This window comes from Phytophthora cinnamomi (genome assembly GCF_018691715.1).
Source record: "Phytophthora cinnamomi strain GKB4 chromosome Unknown Contig23, whole genome shotgun sequence".
Lineage (NCBI taxonomy): Eukaryota > Oomycota > Peronosporomycetes > Peronosporales > Peronosporaceae > Phytophthora > Phytophthora cinnamomi.
This window is the reverse complement of record NW_027150956.1, coordinates 621,339-639,687: the sequence shown is the minus strand read 5'-3', so window position 1 is coordinate 639,687 and position 18,349 is coordinate 621,339. Positions and strand designations below refer to the sequence as shown.

General features: G+C 52.1%; 7 protein-coding genes across 9 annotated transcripts; 6 read left to right on the top strand and 1 right to left on the bottom strand.

Moving 5' to 3' along the window:
* Nucleotides 1–793: 793 nt before the first annotated feature.
* IUM83_05033 (uncharacterized protein) lies at nt 794–1,624 on the top strand (the record flags this gene model as incomplete). Its single annotated transcript, XM_067929143.1, has 1 exon — nt 794–1,624. One exon carries the CDS (start codon nt 794–796, stop codon nt 1,622–1,624), a length of 831 nt encoding a protein of 276 aa, XP_067794639.1.
* Nucleotides 1,625–2,995: 1,371 nt separating this feature from the next.
* On the top strand, nt 2,996–3,826 carry IUM83_05032 (uncharacterized protein; the record flags this gene model as incomplete). Its single annotated transcript, XM_067929142.1, has 1 exon — nt 2,996–3,826. One exon carries the CDS (start codon nt 2,996–2,998, stop codon nt 3,824–3,826), a length of 831 nt encoding a protein of 276 aa, XP_067794638.1.
* Nucleotides 3,827–5,197: 1,371 nt separating this feature from the next.
* On the top strand, nt 5,198–6,028 carry IUM83_05031 (uncharacterized protein; the record flags this gene model as incomplete). The annotated part of the gene is made up of 1 exon (XM_067929141.1): nt 5,198–6,028. One exon carries the CDS (start codon nt 5,198–5,200, stop codon nt 6,026–6,028), a length of 831 nt encoding a protein of 276 aa, XP_067794868.1.
* A 1,370-nt stretch (nt 6,029–7,398) lies between these two features.
* On the top strand, nt 7,399–8,229 carry IUM83_05030 (uncharacterized protein; the record flags this gene model as incomplete). The annotated part of the gene is made up of 1 exon (XM_067929140.1): nt 7,399–8,229. One exon carries the CDS (start codon nt 7,399–7,401, stop codon nt 8,227–8,229), a length of 831 nt encoding a protein of 276 aa, XP_067794637.1.
* Nucleotides 8,230–9,600: 1,371 nt separating this feature from the next.
* IUM83_05029 lies at nt 9,601–10,437 on the top strand (the record flags this gene model as incomplete). 2 transcript variants are annotated; one of them, XM_067929139.1, is made up of 2 exons in its annotated part: nt 9,601–10,058; nt 10,132–10,198. In XM_067929139.1, 2 exons carry the CDS (start codon nt 9,601–9,603, stop codon nt 10,196–10,198), a joined length of 525 nt encoding a protein of 174 aa, XP_067794787.1. The 2 variants fall into 2 exon arrangements, with proteins under 2 accessions (XP_067794787.1, XP_067794786.1); XM_067929138.1 differs by having other exon boundaries at nt 9,601–10,437.
* A 488-nt stretch (nt 10,438–10,925) lies between these two features.
* IUM83_05028 (Uracil phosphoribosyltransferase) lies at nt 10,926–11,962 on the top strand (the record flags this gene model as incomplete). The annotated part of the gene is made up of 2 exons (XM_067929137.1): nt 10,926–11,737; nt 11,848–11,962. 2 exons carry the CDS (start codon nt 10,926–10,928, stop codon nt 11,960–11,962), a joined length of 927 nt encoding a protein of 308 aa, XP_067794819.1.
* A 669-nt stretch (nt 11,963–12,631) lies between these two features.
* Nucleotides 12,632–14,433, bottom strand: IUM83_05027 (Serine protease family S33; the record flags this gene model as incomplete). Of its 2 annotated transcripts, XM_067929135.1 has the most annotated exons (2): nt 12,632–14,049; nt 14,112–14,433. In XM_067929135.1, 2 exons carry the CDS (start codon nt 14,431–14,433, stop codon nt 12,632–12,634), a joined length of 1,740 nt encoding a protein of 579 aa, XP_067794788.1. The 2 variants fall into 2 exon arrangements, with proteins under 2 accessions (XP_067794788.1, XP_067794789.1); XM_067929136.1 differs by lacking the exon at nt 14,112–14,433 and having other exon boundaries at nt 12,632–14,038.
* Nucleotides 14,434–18,349: the final 3,916 nt, after the last annotated feature.

Sequence of the window (18,349 nt, the reverse complement as noted above, 5' to 3'; positions counted from 1 at the left end):
TCGTGCCTGTCAAAATCAAGTAACTTGAAAGCTAAAAAGCTAAAATCGCTAACTACTGTACATTGCAATCTTAAAGCAAAGCTACGCTAGTGCTGTTCTGTATCGGTAAACGAGTGGTTTGATCTAGCGTTCGCCCGTGCTGGCGGAGCTGCCTTTGCGGTAAAGTTTACCGAGCCAGCTTGCATTTTATCGACACAAATCTCAAAGGAGCGGGCGGGCGATTACAGGCGTAATAACGACCGCTTTGTCAGCGCAATCCCGCCTTGTACGGATTTTTCTGTGTTGCAGCAGCCGCTCACCGAGGCTGTCATCGCCAGCAAACAAGCGTTGGGAGTCCCGATGGGACCACACGCGCGTAGTGAAGAAGACATTGCGCCAAGGTTCGCAGTAGATTCCTATGTTCGCGCAAGTAACATCTTTCACTACCATTGCATGCAGCAAAACCCTGGCTGTCGATAAGGAGGAAATCGGCCTCGATCATGTTTTGAAGGCCTTGTTTACTGTTCGCGTAAAGCCACATTGGTGCAGATAAGCATACACATTCGGTACAACTGTACCACAATGCTGGATGGCACGTGCATGTACGTGAGAACAGACGGCACACACTTCGCTTACGACCATCCGCTGGTACCCAGCGATTGCTTAGTTATCGCTGGATTCTCTAGCCGCCAGCACCTCATTGAAATCGCCATTGCCAGCCAAACCCAAGGCGTATTGGCTCATTTGCAAATTCTGTCCTCACCACACATACAACACAACTACCGTAGTACAGAAACGCTAGCACTCTTGAGTCATGCCGTTTAACAAGCTCGCGTTCGGAGCCATTTCCATGATCATCATTGCTACTCTCTACAATGCCGTCGCCTTCATCCTGCCCATGTGGAGCGCCAACAAGACGGTCAACGCGGCGCTGTCGTCGCAAGTGTCGAGCACCAACTTCAAGGCCGGCCTCCTGGGGTTCTGTGTCGACAGCGAGCTCACGAACACCAGCGCCGCCACCACCACGCTCGACCACTGCTTCTACTACAAGTTCGGCTCATCGTACGACGACCTGTCGGTGCTCAACAGCGCGGTCTGGTCCAAGTACTCGTCCGACGGCGTGTGCAAGGCGTACAGCAATGCGGGAGACGTGAGCGACGCCGAGCAGTTGGCATACGCGACGGTGCTGGCCACTGCCGCCGGCATGGATGCGGAGCAATTTGACAAGTTCCTGGACAAGTCGTGCAGTCTGCTGGGCACGGCCACCATGACGTTCGGCGGCATGAGCATGTCGAACGGTCTGATGGCGATTATCTCGATCGTGGGCGCCATCACGTGCCGCAAGGGCGACAAGAAGTGGGTCGGCGGCGGCTTTTTCCTGGCGAGCGTGGCGTGCTTCACGGCCATGCTGACGTTCGTGTTGTGGGTGGTGCAGTCGAAGCCTCTGGGCAAGGAGGACGACGCGTCGTTCAAGGCCTCGTTCTTCCTGATGATCATCGCGATGCTGCACTACCCCGTTGCGATGTCCCTGTTCTGGAAGTACTTGAAGCAGCAGCAGGAGGCGCTTAAGGAATTGGAGGAGGACCACACGACGTACTCGGGCGCCGAGACTCCTGTCAGTGGTGTCCCTGCTAGCCTAGTTTAACGTAAGCTTTTGGATAAGACTGTAATATGGATGCATTGATTTGATACCCAAGATTGCTTTTTGACGTGATTGGAAAGAGTACGTTTAGCGGGATACGGTCATGGCTGACCTGATGTCAGCAACACGTGAGCTATATAGCATCTACTGTTCTGTTCAAATGATAGAGTGTGTGAATGAATTGAAACCGAACGCTGTCTTGCTGTTGGCGCGATGCCTCATGCATCGGTCGTGCGGCAACAAGCCCATGACCCGGTTTCATTGTGCGGCGATATTAATAGTTGCTACTTACTTACTTTTGTAGACTACATACAGTAGTACCGTAATTTGTCGCGCCTGAAATGTAACGTAGTATATCAAATAAATACAGTAATGTCGCTCACAGAAATGTATCCATATGGTACTATACGTTATTTTTGGAAAGATTACAACGGAGCAGGGGAACTTGCGCACCGCGTAATCGCTGGCAGGCTGGATTTTGGTTTTGGTTTCGCGATCGAAGCGGCAGGTAAACTTGGCTCAACGATGAGATCCGCCGCTCCCAACGCTGCATGGCATCGCTCGGAGGTCTCCCACGATAGAAAATTGCTATTAGCAAAGCAGCACGCGCTCTGGTGCTAAAACTCGGGGCGCGGGTTACCGACCGACCGGCTGAGGTTTCTAGCTCAAGCGAAGAAAAATGTTGAACAGGCATCATAACGTGCAGAGACCTAAAGTATATACATGCACTTCAGCGCTTGCTGAACCGGCCCCGCAATGTACCGCGCTAGAAAGTGGGCGTTTCGATCCCGATCGCATAAAATCTTGGTGTTTACCCTCCGCACAGCCCCCCAGCAGAGCGTGCACTGCAGTAATAGCAAAGCAAACCCTACCACTCAGACTCTACCAGTGATCGGTGGTCGCTGTTACAGGTAGCAGAGGCAACGCGCAATGGAAACAGTACAGTACATCGCATTACATCGAGGCTTTTGTAAGGATAGGGCCTGGTCATTTCGCCAAGCCAATCTGTCGAGCCTATTTAATAGTCTGCACGTGGAAGTACATGAGTAGGGCGCTGACGACCGCGCAACGACTTAGGATCGGGAGGCAGGTGTTCACGGTAGTGCAAAGGTCACTCTGGATTACCTCCTAAACTCGATTTTAGATTGTTAGACCTCACCCGACCACCACTGCATTTGAAGCCATCCAGGCAAGCCCTGTCACAAATCGAAGTGATCAGGGGAAGCTCCCACAAGAAGATAATCAATCACCTATATCGTTTCGCGGTGCCACCGCCGCCAACTCATTCTTACATTTGCTTCACAGCGAGCAAGCAACTTGACTTCACTCAATCCGAACAGGCAGCTAACCTTACCACACAAACACATCTGCACAATGGCGTTTAACAAGTTCGCCTTTGGAGCCATTTCCATGATCATCATTGCTACTCTCTACAATGCCGTCGCCTTCATCCTGCCCATGTGGAGCGCCAACAAGACGGTCAACGCGGCGCTGTCGTCGCAAGTGTCGAGCACCAACTTCAAGGCCGGCCTCCTGGGGTTCTGTGTCGACAGCGAGCTCACGAACACCAGCGCCGCCACCACCACGCTCGACCACTGCTTCTACTACAAGTTCGGCTCATCGTACGACGACCTGTCGGTGCTCAACAGCGCGGTCTGGTCCAAGTACTCGTCCGACGGCGTGTGCAAGGCGTACAGCAATGCGGGAGACGTGAGCGACGCCGAGCAGTTGGCATACGCGACGGTGCTGGCCACTGCCGCCGGCATGGATGCGGAGCAATTTGACAAGTTCCTGGACAAGTCGTGCAGTCTGCTGGGCACGGCCACCATGACGTTCGGCGGCATGAGCATGTCGAACGGTCTGATGGCGATTATCTCGATCGTGGGCGCCATCACGTGCCGCAAGGGCGACAAGAAGTGGGTCGGCGGCGGCTTTTTCCTGGCGAGCGTGGCGTGCTTCACGGCCATGCTGACGTTCGTGTTGTGGGTGGTGCAGTCGAAGCCTCTGGGCAAGGAGGACGACGCGTCGTTCAAGGCCTCGTTCTTCCTGATGATCATCGCGATGCTGCACTACCCCGTTGCGATGTCCCTGTTCTGGAAGTACTTGAAGCAGCAGCAGGAGGCGCTTAAGGAATTGGAGGAGGACCACACGACGTACTCGGGCGCCGAGACTCCTGTCAGTGGTGTCCCTGCTAGCCTAGTTTAACGTAAGCTTTTGGATAAGACTGTAATATGGATGCATTGATTTGATACCCAAGATTGCTTTTTGACGTGATTGGAAAGAGTACGTTTAGCGGGATACGGTCATGGCTGACCTGATGTCAGCAACACGTGAGCTATATAGCATCTACTGTTCTGTTCAAATGATAGAGTGTGTGAATGAATTGAAACCGAACGCTGTCTTGCTGTTGGCGCGATGCCTCATGCATCGGTCGTGCGGCAACAAGCCCATGACCCGGTTTCATTGTGCGGCGATATTAATAGTTGCTACTTACTTACTTTTGTAGACTACATACAGTAGTACCGTAATTTGTCGCGCCTGAAATGTAACGTAGTATATCAAATAAATACAGTAATGTCGCTCACAGAAATGTATCCATATGGTACTATACGTTATTTTTGGAAAGATTACCAGGGAGCAGGGGAACTTGCGCACCGCGTAATCGTTGGCAGGCTGGATTTTGGTTTTGGTTTCGCGATCGAAGCGGCAGGTAAACTTGGCTCAACGATGAGACCCGCCGCTCCCAACGCTGCATGGCATCGCTCGGAGGTCTCCCACGATAGAAAATTGCTATTAGCAAAGCAGCACGCGCTCTGGTGCTAAAACTCGGGGCGCGGGTTACCGACCGACCGGCTGAGGTTTCTAGCTCAAGCGAAGAAAAATGTTGAACAGGCATCATAACGTGCAGAGACCTAAAGTATATACATGCACTTCAGCGCTTGCTGAACCGGCCCCGCAATGTACCGCGCTAGAAAGTGGGCGTTTCGATCCCGATCGCATAAAATCTTGGTGTTTACCCTCCGCACAGCCCCCCAGCAGAGCGTGCACTGCAGTAATAGCAAAGCAAACCCTACCACTCAGACTCTACCAGTGATCGGTGGTCGCTGTTACAGGTAGCAGAGGCAACGCGCAATGGAAACAGTACAGTACATCGCATTACATCGAGGCTTTTGTAAGGATAGGGCCTGGTCATTTCGCCAAGCCAATCTGTCGAGCCTATTTAATAGTCTGCACGTGGAAGTACATGAGTAGGGCGCTGACGACCGCGCAACGACTTAGGATCGGGAGGCAGGTGTTCACGGTAGTGCAAAGGTCACTCTGGATTACCTCCTAAACTCGATTTTAGATTGTTAGACCTCACCCGACCACCACTGCATTTGAAGCCATCCAGGCAAGCCCTGTCACAAATCGAAGTGATCAGGGGAAGCTCCCACAAGAAGATAATCAATCACCTATATCGTTTCGCGGTGCCACCGCCGCCAACTCATTCTTACATTTGCTTCACAGCGAGCAAGCAACTTGACTTCACTCAATCCGAACAGGCAGCTAACCTTACCACACAAACACATCTGCACAATGGCGTTTAACAAGTTCGCCTTTGGAGCCATTTCCATGATCATCATTGCTACTCTCTACAATGCCGTCGCCTTCATCCTGCCCATGTGGAGCGCCAACAAGACGGTCAACGCGGCGCTGTCGTCGCAAGTGTCGAGCACCAACTTCAAGGCCGGCCTCCTGGGGTTCTGTGTCGACAGCGAGCTCACGAACACCAGCGCCGCCACCACCACGCTCGACCACTGCTTCTACTACAAGTTCGGCTCATCGTACGACGACCTGTCGGTGCTCAACAGCGCGGTCTGGTCCAAGTACTCGTCCGACGGCGTGTGCAAGGCGTACAGCAATGCGGGAGACGTGAGCGACGCCGAGCAGTTGGCATACGCGACGGTGCTGGCCACTGCCGCCGGCATGGATGCGGAGCAATTTGACAAGTTCCTGGACAAGTCGTGCAGTCTGCTGGGCACGGCCACCATGACGTTCGGCGGCATGAGCATGTCGAACGGTCTGATGGCGATTATCTCGATCGTGGGCGCCATCACGTGCCGCAAGGGCGACAAGAAGTGGGTCGGCGGCGGCTTTTTCCTGGCGAGCGTGGCGTGCTTCACGGCCATGCTGACGTTCGTGTTGTGGGTGGTGCAGTCGAAGCCTCTGGGCAAGGAGGACGACGCGTCGTTCAAGGCCTCGTTCTTCCTGATGATCATCGCGATGCTGCACTACCCCGTTGCGATGTCCCTGTTCTGGAAGTACTTGAAGCAGCAGCAGGAGGCGCTTAAGGAATTGGAGGAGGACCACACGACGTACTCGGGCGCCGAGACTCCTGTCAGTGGTGTCCCTGCTAGCCTAGTTTAACGTAAGCTTTTGGATAAGACTGTAATATGGATGCATTGATTTGATACCCAAGATTGCTTTTGACGTGATTGGAAAGAGTACGTTTAGCGGGATACGGTCATGGCTGACCTGATGTCAGCAACACGTGAGCTATATAGCATCTACTGTTCTGTTCAAATGATAGAGTGTGTGAATGAATTGAAACCGAACGCTGTCTTGCTGTTGGCGCGATGCCTCATGCATCGGTCGTGCGGCAACAAGCCCATGACCCGGTTTCATTGTGCGGCGATATTAATAGTTGCTACTTACTTACTTTTGTAGACTACATACAGTAGTACCGTAATTTGTCGCGCCTGAAATGTAACGTAGTATATCAAATAAATACAGTAATGTCGCTCACAGAAATGTATCCATATGGTACTATACGTTATTTTTGGAAAGATTACAACGGAGCAGGGGAACTTGCGCACCGCGTAATCGTTGGCAGGCTGGATTTTGGTTTTGGTTTCGCGATCGAAGCGGCAGGTAAACTTGGCTCAACGATGAGATCCGCCGCTCCCAACGCTGCATGGCATCGCTCGGAGGTCTCCCACGATAGAAAATTGCTATTAGCAAAGCAGCACGCGCTCTGGTGCTAAAACTCGGGGCGCGGGTTACCGACCGACCGGCTGAGGTTTCTAGCTCAAGCGAAGAAAAATGTTGAACAGGCATCATAACGTGCAGAGACCTAAAGTATATACATGCACTTCAGCGCTTGCTGAACCGGCCCCGCAATGTACCGCGCTAGAAAGTGGGCGTTTCGATCCCGATCGCATAAAATCTTGGTGTTTACCCTCCGCACAGCCCCCCAGCAGAGCGTGCACTGCAGTAATAGCAAAGCAAACCCTACCACTCAGACTCTACCAGTGATCGGTGGTCGCTGTTACAGGTAGCAGAGGCAACGCGCAATGGAAACAGTACAGTACATCGCATTACATCGAGGCTTTTGTAAGGATAGGGCCTGGTCATTTCGCCAAGCCAATCTGTCGAGCCTATTTAATAGTCTGCACGTGGAAGTACATGAGTAGGGCGCTGACGACCGCGCAACGACTTAGGATCGGGAGGCAGGTGTTCACGGTAGTGCAAAGGTCACTCTGGATTACCTCCTAAACTCGATTTTAGATTGTTAGACCTCACCCGACCACCACTGCATTTGAAGCCATCCAGGCAAGCCCTGTCACAAATCGAAGTGATCAGGGGAAGCTCCCACAAGAAGATAATCAATCACCTATATCGTTTCGCGGTGCCACCGCCGCCAACTCATTCTTACATTTGCTTCACAGCGAGCAAGCAACTTGACTTCACTCAATCCGAACAGGCAGCTAACCTTACCACACAAACACATCTGCACAATGGCGTTTAACAAGTTCGCCTTTGGAGCCATTTCCATGATCATCATTGCTACTCTCTACAATGCCGTCGCCTTCATCCTGCCCATGTGGAGCGCCAACAAGACGGTCAACGCGGCGCTGTCGTCGCAAGTGTCGAGCACCAACTTCAAGGCCGGCCTCCTGGGGTTCTGTGTCGACAGCGAGCTCACGAACACCAGCGCCGCCACCACCACGCTCGACCACTGCTTCTACTACAAGTTCGGCTCATCGTACGACGACCTGTCGGTGCTCAACAGCGCGGTCTGGTCCAAGTACTCGTCCGACGGCGTGTGCAAGGCGTACAGCAATGCGGGAGACGTGAGCGACGCCGAGCAGTTGGCATACGCGACGGTGCTGGCCACTGCCGCCGGCATGGATGCGGAGCAATTTGACAAGTTCCTGGACAAGTCGTGCAGTCTGCTGGGCACGGCCACCATGACGTTCGGCGGCATGAGCATGTCGAACGGTCTGATGGCGATTATCTCGATCGTGGGCGCCATCACGTGCCGCAAGGGCGACAAGAAGTGGGTCGGCGGCGGCTTTTTCCTGGCGAGCGTGGCGTGCTTCACGGCCATGCTGACGTTCGTGTTGTGGGTGGTGCAGTCGAAGCCTCTGGGCAAGGAGGACGACGCGTCGTTCAAGGCCTCGTTCTTCCTGATGATCATCGCGATGCTGCACTACCCCGTTGCGATGTCCCTGTTCTGGAAGTACTTGAAGCAGCAGCAGGAGGCGCTTAAGGAATTGGAGGAGGACCACACGACGTACTCGGGCGCCGAGACTCCTGTCAGTGGTGTCCCTGCTAGCCTAGTTTAACGTAAGCTTTTGGATAAGACTGTAATATGGATGCATTGATTTGATACCCAAGATTGCTTTTTGACGTGATTGGAAAGAGTACGTTTAGCGGGATACGGTCATGGCTGACCTGATGTCAGCAACACGTGAGCTATATAGCATCTACTGTTCTGTTCAAATGATAGAGTGTGTGAATGAATTGAAACCGAACGCTGTCTTGCTGTTGGCGCGATGCCTCATGCATCGGTCGTGCGGCAACAAGCCCATGACCCGGTTTCATTGTGCGGCGATATTAATAGTTGCTACTTACTTACTTTTGTAGACTACATACAGTAGTACCGTAATTTGTCGCGCCTGAAATGTAACGTAGTATATCAAATAAATACAGTAATGTCGCTCACAGAAATGTATCCATATGGTACTATACGTTATTTTTGGAAAGATTACCACGGAGCAGGGGAACTTGCGCACCGCGTAATCGTTGGCAGGCTGGATTTTGGTTTTGGTTTCGCGATCGAAGCGGCAGGTAAACTTGGCTCAACGATGAGATCCGCCGCTCCCAACGCTGCATGGCATCGCTCGGAGGTCTCCCACGATAGAAAATTGCTATTAGCAAAGCAGCACGCGCTCTGGTGCTAAAACTCGGGGCGCGGGTTACCGACCGACCGGCTGAGGTTTCTAGCTCAAGCGAAGAAAAATGTTGAACAGGCATCATAACGTGCAGAGACCTAAAGTATATACATGCACTTCAGCGCTTGCTGAACCGGCCCCGCAATGTACCGCGCTAGAAAGTGGGCGTTTCGATCCCGATCGCATAAAATCTTGGTGTTTACCCTCCGCACAGCCCCCCAGCAGAGCGTGCACTGCAGTAATAGCAAAGCAAACCCTACCACTCAGACTCTACCAGTGATCGGTGGTCGCTGTTACAGGTAGCAGAGGCAACGCGCAATGGAAACAGTACAGTACATCGCATTACATCGAGGCTTTTGTAAGGATAGGGCCTGGTCATTTCGCCAAGCCAATCTGTCGAGCCTATTTAATAGTCTGCACGTGGAAGTACATGAGTAGGGCGCTGACGACCGCGCAACGACTTAGGATCGGGAGGCAGGTGTTCACGGTAGTGCAAAGGTCACTCTGGATTACCTCCTAAACTCGATTTTAGATTGTTAGACCTCACCCGACCACCACTGCATTTGAAGCCATCCAGGCAAGCCCTGTCACAAATCGAAGTGATCAGGGGAAGCTCCCACAAGAAGATAATCAATCACCTATATCGTTTCGCGGTGCCACCGCCGCCAACTCATTCTTACATTTGCTTCACAGCGAGCAAGCAACTTGACTTCACTCAATCCGAACAGGCAGCTAACCTTACCACACAAACACATCTGCACAATGGCGTTTAACAAGTTCGCCTTTGGAGCCATTTCCATGATCATCATTGCTACTCTCTACAATGCCGTCGCCTTCATCCTGCCCATGTGGAGCGCCAACAAGACGGTCAACGCGGCGCTGTCGTCGCAAGTGTCGAGCACCAACTTCAAGGCCGGCCTCCTGGGGTTCTGTGTCGACAGCGAGCTCACGAACACCAGCGCCGCCACCACCACGCTCGACCACTGCTTCTACTACAAGTTCGGCTCATCGTACGACGACCTGTCGGTGCTCAACAGCGCGGTCTGGTCCAAGTACTCGTCCGACGGCGTGTGCAAGGCGTACAGCAATGCGGGAGACGTGAGCGACGCCGAGCAGTTGGCATACGCGACGGTGCTGGCCACTGCCGCCGGCATGGATGCGGAGCAATTTGACAAGTTCCTGGACAAGTCGTGCAGTCTGCTGGGCACGGCCACCATGACGTTCGGCGGCATGAGCATGTCGAACGGTCTGATGGCGATTATCTCGATCGTGGGCGCCATCACGTGCCGCAAGGGCGACAAGAAGTGGGTCGGCGGCGGCTTTTTCCTGGCGAGCGTGGCGTGCTTCACGGCCATGCTGACGTTCGTGTTGTGGGTGGTGCAGTCGAAGCCTCTGGGCAAGGAGGACGACGCGTCGTTCAAGGCCTCGTTCTTCCTGATGATCATCGCGATGCTGCACTACCCCGTTGCGATGTCCCTGTTCTGGAAGTACTTGAAGCAGCAGCAGGAGGCGCTTAAGGAGTTGGAGGAGGACCACACGACGTTCAAGGGAGTTGAGACTCCGCGGTATGGTAGTGCTGCGTCTGCCAGTTTAGTTTAGTGTAGATAGACCCCTTGTCAACACAACGCGGCATCGCATGAACATTAAGTTGACAGTTTTTTTTTTTCGATGGCTAGCTTCGTCTTGTATAATTGCATAGATATGCTTGCAAGGTGTCCAGCGATTAATTAGTAGGCAGCATGTTGTTGCCATCTAGCGGTGCTTGGCCTTCAGTAGTAGATGATTCGTGATGTTCGAGGTGTCAGGTCCCATGGATATTGTATTGGCACTTTACGTTATACAATATGAACAGTTTACCACTACTTTGGTTCCTCGCACGTGCGATAATCAACCTTCAGTTCCCGGCTGGATTCTCTTCTGGTGGAGCGTTCATGACGAAAAGGTCATCTGATGGTCGACACGCTTACGCGTTGCACGGGGACGCAAAAGTTTATTTCATGAGAACAGCATGTAGGGTACTTCCGCGAATTATACCGCGATGGTGCGCGCACCAAAACGCACAGTCTCACATTTACCAGCCAACAAGCATGGCGATCTCCAAGCACGGCTACGGCGCCATCGCCATGATCACCATCGGCACGCTCTACAACGCCGTCGCCATGATACTGCCCATGTGGACAGTCAACTCCACCGTTAACTCGGCACTCACGAACCAAGTCGCCAGCACCAATTTTAAGGCCGGCCTCATGAGCTTCTGCATCGACAGCGAGCTCAGCAACTCGACCACCGCGCTCGACCACTGCTTCTACTACAAGTTCGGCTCCGGGTACGACGACCTGTCTGTCATCAACGAGACGGTGTGGGCCAAGTACTCGCAATATGCCACGTGCGAAGGCTACAGCAAGGCCGGCGACGTGAGCGACGCTGAGCAATTGGCATACGCGACGGTGCTGGCCACTGCCGCGGGTATGGATGCGGAGCAGTTCAACAAGTTTCTGGACAAGTCGTGCGGCTTAATGGGCTTTGCCACCATGACGTTCGGCGGCATGAGCATGTCGAACGGTCTGATGGCCATCATCTCGATTGTGGGCGCCATCACGTGCCGCAAAGGCGACAAGAAGTGGGTTGGCGGCGGCTTCTTCCTGGCGGGTGTGGCCACGTTCACGGCCATGCTGACGTTCGTGCTGTGGATCGTGCAGGCCAAACCTCTGGGCGAGAAGGACGACACGTCGCTGAAGACGGCGTTTTTCCTGATGATCATCGCGATGCTCCACTACCCGCTGGCGATGTTCATGTTCTGGAAGCACTTGCAGGAGCAGAATTCAGCGAAGGATGATGACGACCACAATACGTTTGTTCTTGAAGCCTCAGATAGCAACGGTGGATCGCGTGCTTACATGTAGGGATACTAAATTCGTTTGTTAGCGAAGTAATTGGGATAACGCGTACATATTATTTGAGTAGATCTCATACTCACCCATATTTTTTGTTTTTCTTCTCTCGTGGCAGGCAAGCTGATGCCGACGGTCTATTAGGAGGTTCGTCAAGGCGAAGTCGTAGTAAGTTCATCGAAGAAAAGGCGAGTGAAACCCAGCAGCATCGCGGTTTCTTTTTTGTTTTATAGAGGAAGTGATTCGAGAAGTCGTTGATCTCTCTTTCTCATGGTAACGAACCCTTTGATTTGTGAAAAACTTTCTCAGAGGTTGCAAATCATCTCAGTTGAAGACTTGCAGTGAATGGATGTCGCTGTTCTTTTCTTCTACCAGAACCACCCGCAGTTCCAGTTTAGTTGCTACTTTCACCTTCTTTGTTGTCGTCAACAGACGACTCAAATGGCTCGGTAGACAATCCAGTGGCCTGTGCGAGAGCACCAGGGAGGTATACGAGTGGCGTTGAGGTGGTCGTGGATTTCCTGGCATGTGCCTTTGCAGCTGTTGAGGGTGTCGAATTCAAGAGTTTTGATCAGAACGACCCGTTCCTCATATTTTTCCTGTCACTATCGGCATTCTCAAATACCGCCATGTCTGCCATCCTGCGCATGTGCTGTCCCACAAATGACAAATGATTTTGTCTGCAAGATAAATCATCGACGACCTTTGCATGAAGAATGGGGAACTTTACAAGCCCGATGGTATGCACACAAGTATTGTGGATTTGATTGTCAAACTGTTCCAACATCGAAGTACATGTACTTCAGATGGAACACCTCGGTGCATTCCTGTTGGCTTCACGTGTTCAACGAGAGATATCTACAAGGATACCATGCTTTCGCATATCCCAATGATAGTAAAGGTCACTGGGGGTAGTAACTCAGACTTGAGTTGAAGGCACCATCGTACACGTCGTCAGTACTGAAGTACATGGCCAGGTTGTCCGCTGAGAGCGTCAGATTGAACTTGGGCATTTCGTCGACGCAAGACTTGTCCAGGCCCTTGAGTTTGCCCTTGTTACTGACATACGATGCGAGTATCTTGACGCCGCAAGTTGGAGACAACTCACTACCAGAATCCATCGGGGTCCACACCAGCACACCGTGAGTGGAAGTGTTGAACGTAACCAGCTCCTTTGCGTTCCCGTCTAGCGTTTCCAGCATCGTTTCGGCATACTCGTGCAATGTCTGAGCGTCAAGCTTGCTGCTCAGGAGCAGTACGCTGGCCTGGCGGGGGATTGTGGCAGTCTTGTTCCAGTACTTGTCGCGTTTGTAGGTAATGCTGTGTGCAGCATAGTTGCCGACGTTGAATTCATCGCACGCCGGAGATCTTTCCTTGGAATAGGCACAATATCCTGCAGACTGAGAGAATGCACCAGCAGTTACCAGAGCGTTCTTAAACCGCTTATCCATTTCAGCTGTTGAGGGATGCGGGTGTTCATACATCTCCGAGTACGTGATGAGATCGGCGAGAAGCAGAGAGAACAATCCGTCATCTTGGGTTGGCGCATCAACGTTTGCGTTGAAGTAATATATGAATTGGCTCAGAACGTCGGCGTCCTGAGCCTCGCAGCGGTTCAGACGGTAAACCACTGGAGGAATGAGTTTCCGCATCTCCGCGTCCATCAACATTGTACCGAGTGTAAGCGTCAGTGTAGCCGATGGTGGCAGCTCGCCGAAATTTTTCACGTCCTTCAATAGCGCCGCACATGTCGAGTTTGGATCTTTGTCGAAGTCGGTCACCAAGCCTCGAAGTGTTGTAGGCAGCGTATTTGGCTTTTTGAAGTGGCTACTGCAGGTAACATCCTGCGAGCACAGCTCCAAGAAACGGTCACCCACTATACCGAAGTCAACATCCCGCTTTGACATGTAAAAGGATTTGTCCTCTGGTGCTCCCGATGTGGCTGCGACGCCGTCTAAGACGTACCCCGTTACCTTTGGGGGGTTCAAATGAATCACGCGCTCCACAACTATGGTTCCGTAGCTGGTGCCGTACACAATGGTATTGGCGTCGTTTGTGTACTTCGAGATGAATGTCACCATGTCAGTGGCAGAACTGGTGACCGAGAACGCGACGAGATCGCCGTACTTGTTTTGTAGTTCTTGAGCGCAGGCTGGGACTTCGGATGTGTCGAACTCTCTACCATTCGGTGACCCGGTGGTAGCAGCCTGCGCTGCAACGCAGTCCAAAAACGTACTGCGACCAATTCCGCGGTAGTCCATCGTATAGATGTTCGCTGTCCCATTGAGCTCAGCGAGCAAGCTAACCATCGAAGGCTCCACTGAAAACGACAGCGGAGTTAGGCAGGTGATTCAAACGGACGGAACTCAGAATGTCACGTACATGAAGTCGAGGAGCTCGGACCACCTGGCAGGAGCCAAACATTCGTAGCGGTCTTAGGGTCGCCATTGGTCGCTGGCATGCGCTTCACGAAGACGTCGATTGTCGGGTCGGCAAACTGCGGCGTCTTGCAGATACCAGGGTAGCACAGTGGCGCAATGAAGGTAGCGCACTCGGCGTACTGACCACCGGAGCTCCCTTCGTCGGAAAAGGTGTACTCGGAGCATTTGTACCAGCCATTGAGCCGGGTCTTGGCGGTAGTCTTGGCTGTTGCCGAGGCTTGAATGGCTATGACCGCTAGCGCAAATAGTCGGGAGAACTGCATTGCAGCTTAGCTGGAAAAATTGGAAATAAGTGAGCTGTGGAGTCAACCGCGGGGCATTCGATGACATGTGCATCTCCTTGCTTATTGCACACTCAGCGTCAGTTTGCGTTTTTTATGTTGTTGGATTTCTCGTGAATCCTTGGCACAACTTTAGTCTGTTCCCAAACTGTCTATTATAGCTCAGACTACTTTATTATGTAGGCGACAAAACGTCGAATTGTCTTAAACATGCGGCTCCTTGAGGCGCAGAGCACGTCGGTATGCGGTCAGTAGCTCAACTCGATACTGTACCTGGCTAACTTTTATATTCTCATATGGTAATGCTCAATATGTACAGTTGAATACATTCGATTAAAGCAAGCAGTGACTTTTTTTCTTAAATCGCTTGTTTGACAAACAGACGATAGCGATAGCCGATGTTGCCAGTTGTTAGGTACTACATGTAGTGCTTCATAAAGATATGTATGTTAATGCATATTTAAAAGTACAAGAAGTTAGTATAAACATGAAACCAATAGAGAAACTTATGCTAAGCATGAAAAAGTACAAAACTACTCCGCTGATTTCACTGAAATCAACGGGGTAGTTTTCTACTTTTAAAGATAATACTATTATCTTACCCGCGCAAAAGATCTCCTCGGGTTTGACTGCGTTTCATGCGTACGTACATGTATTTGAGATCACACCACAGATTCTTGAAATTGTACTAGAGTTTTGTTCATTTTAAGTCTCTTTCGTGAAAAATATGGCCGTATTCTGCGTACGTTTTCTACGATATGAATTAGGAGAGCAAATACGGTAATCGGAAATGTACATCCTATGTTTTCAGACGGAGTGAAACGACACTCAAATATCTACCAGGAGCGCTCAAGCTAAATCGACCCCCTTGGAATTTGAGAGCCATGAACAACCCGCAGACTTAGCCCCATGGTCCTGGTTGGTCCTAGGGTTTTCTACTCGACGCTGGGTCAGTCTTATGCAGGCTTTAACGACCGATTGCAGCAGTAGTTCATCTTGACCAACATGATTTGTAGTGGACTTGCAAACGATGACACCCGTCCCACCAGCCAAACATGTTTGCTCAGTGATCAATGATCACAACATATGTTCACCGTGTTTGGGATTTCTTACTTGTTTTCAATATACTCATTTACCTAACCCTTGCTGCAAACATGGGCTGTATCGACGGCCCGTCATAGTACGCACCAAGTCGAAGTATCTCCAAGCGTACGGATACAGCACTGTATGGACAACTTCCACTGGTGCGGTTCGGAGAGTAATCGTGTTTCCACCATATGGGCTCTACACTCTTCAACTCAATCTAGAGATTCTATGATAGAGCTATCGGCTCCAGCTGGTCAACCGAACAATAACCGTTGTTAGGTTAAGCATCCCACGAGCAGAGGGACGAGCGACCGCAACTCGGGCTGCTCACTTACTTGGTTCGCTGCTCCCTCGAATAAGTACGCAACGATAGGTCAGAAAGATCAACTTTCGAGTCAACATTACATTCGAGTGAAAAACCCCTTAGCGAGTGCTATCATAACACACAACAATTACAGAAGTCGATCCTACACGTCTGAGTGTAAAGAGATGGTCTGCGTCTCAGTCAGGTGGCAACCACAAAGTAACATTATTTTTATCCAATCATCGACTCGAGCTACGAGCTCTTTTTTCGCGCACCCCTCTTTAAATCGATTTGAAACGGGCTCCGCGACCGCGCTCTTGAGAGTTTAGCAGCTCGTGCTCGTTCCCGCGAGCAGTGTCGCTCAGCTCGTGGGGTGCTTGGGTTAGGTAGACACATCATATATGATCAAAAGTGCGTCAACAAGACCTGCGGTGTTGTTCGCCATGTACAGATGATAACAGGATTGGGGTGTAACCAGCTGCAAAATAGCAATTTACCCGTAAACATGAAAGTCGAACACAAATATGCGCAAAGAGCTGCTTTATCCCTAATGACTGGCTCCGAAAAATAGGGTAGGGCTGTTTTTCAAACCGGTCATTTCAATCTCTTGCCAATAGCGACCACATGATGAGATTCGGTCTACATTTCATCTTGCACAGTGGGAAAAACATGGCGGCACCAGAAAAGAAGAGGCGCTCTTGGACCCTGGCCGATTTATTCAGTACTATCTAGCGCACGCAACAATGCGTCGTGAAGAACCGACAGCGTCACCATGATTTCTCAATAGCAAGGCAGTGATAGCCTGTACCAACCACAAGTCGTCGTCGTCACCATCGTCCATTGCGGTTTTGCAAAATGCTACTCCCTGGAGGATTTATACCTCTCTTCAATTAAAAACAGGTTAGTATTTATGATGAGGCGACCGGATGTGTGGTTGCTGGTTCTGTATTTCCATTCAACCAGTCCGTTCAACACAGCCGATAATAGCTGAATTTGATGTTTTGAAGTCGAACACACCCTAAGCTATTCACGTAGATTTCCCCTTTTTATCGCAACGCAAGATTTATGATACTACCTGTAAGTGGTTTGGAGGCAAACCTACCGTAAACCACGGGTTCATTGCAACACTCGTAACATGTTCCCGTTGTAGTAGGATGCCCTGTCACTGGGCTGCCGGACGTGTGCAGGAGCGGCTGGACGGAACGTGTGTCGAGATCGACTTGACGCGGTGACCGGTGTGATGCACAGCGTGGAGTCGGGGACGGAGTTGTACGACAGCGAACGGTCGGTGGTCGGGGCGAGCCAGCTGACTACGGACACTAGTGACGGGAGTAGGTCGCAGTTGAAGATCGGCGACCGCAGAAGATCGCCGGGAGGAGCGACGCGTGAGCAGTGAGGAGCGGTAAGTAGCGGAGAAAGGAGGGGCGACGTGCGAGTCCTCGACGTGAGACCAGGAGGCCACGAGCACGGAGATGAGAGCGAAGAGGGAGAGGTCCAAGTAGGAGTAGGAAGGCGCCGTGTGATAGCTTAGGGTAGCTAGGCGACGGGGGAGTAGGCTAAGTGGGGGCAACGAGCGGCGGTCTGGCCGTTCGACCCTCAGTTGCGATTTATCACTGGCTAGTGGTGAGTCAAGACTAAAGGAATACACGAAGTTGCGTCGAAGCATAGGTTCCCGCGTGTGGTTCTGCGACTCGAGGGTAGTCGGCCAACGCCTGGAGTAACAACGAAGGTAGGCGAAAGTGGCGGACAGTGCATATGAGGGCGACGTACCAAGTAGGGTGGCCGGGACCGTGGAGAGAGACCACGGGGGCACGAGGTGCACTCCAGAACGCACCTTGGCCGTGAGAGGACGACGCCTCCGAGCACCATCAGCCGTGACGGGGCGTCACCTCGCCCGATTTGCATATCCGGTGGGAGCCGCCTGTGGCTTGCCGGGGCCCAGGTGTCTATGTAGCTCCCTCCCCGCCGTCCCTATTCCCGAGCCCCGCCGTGTCGTTGAAGGGTCGGCTGTCAGCCGTCTGGTCGTCGTAAGCCTCGCACTTGTTGGCAGTCGGCGTTGAACCGTTGACCTAGGTGTGAACGCGGCAACTCGTGTATACTCCTGCACCGGGGGCGTGTAATGAGAAGGGCGTTGGGCTTCGGGTCAAGTCCAGTAATCTACATGGTGGTCATGACAGACGCTTTCCGGGCTAGGTCGTGACTGAGGACCTTAGCGGGTTTGGCGTCAGCGGGCACCGGACCCCGGAAACGAGTGAGAAAAGAGAAGAGTGAGAACGAGAGAGCTAACCGAGGGGTTTATTGGTGCTTATAGAGGAGCTAACGAACGAACATGACCACGCAACGTGATCAACGAGCTGAGCGACGAGTTGCGTCGCAAGAACGAGCGGAAACAGCGGCTCGTGAGGCGGCGAAGCAGCGGCAGCCGCAGCTGACTGCATCTGCGACACTGGAGACGGAAGGCGGAGGAACGGTACTGGTCGAGACGGAGATGATCCGACCTACGACGAG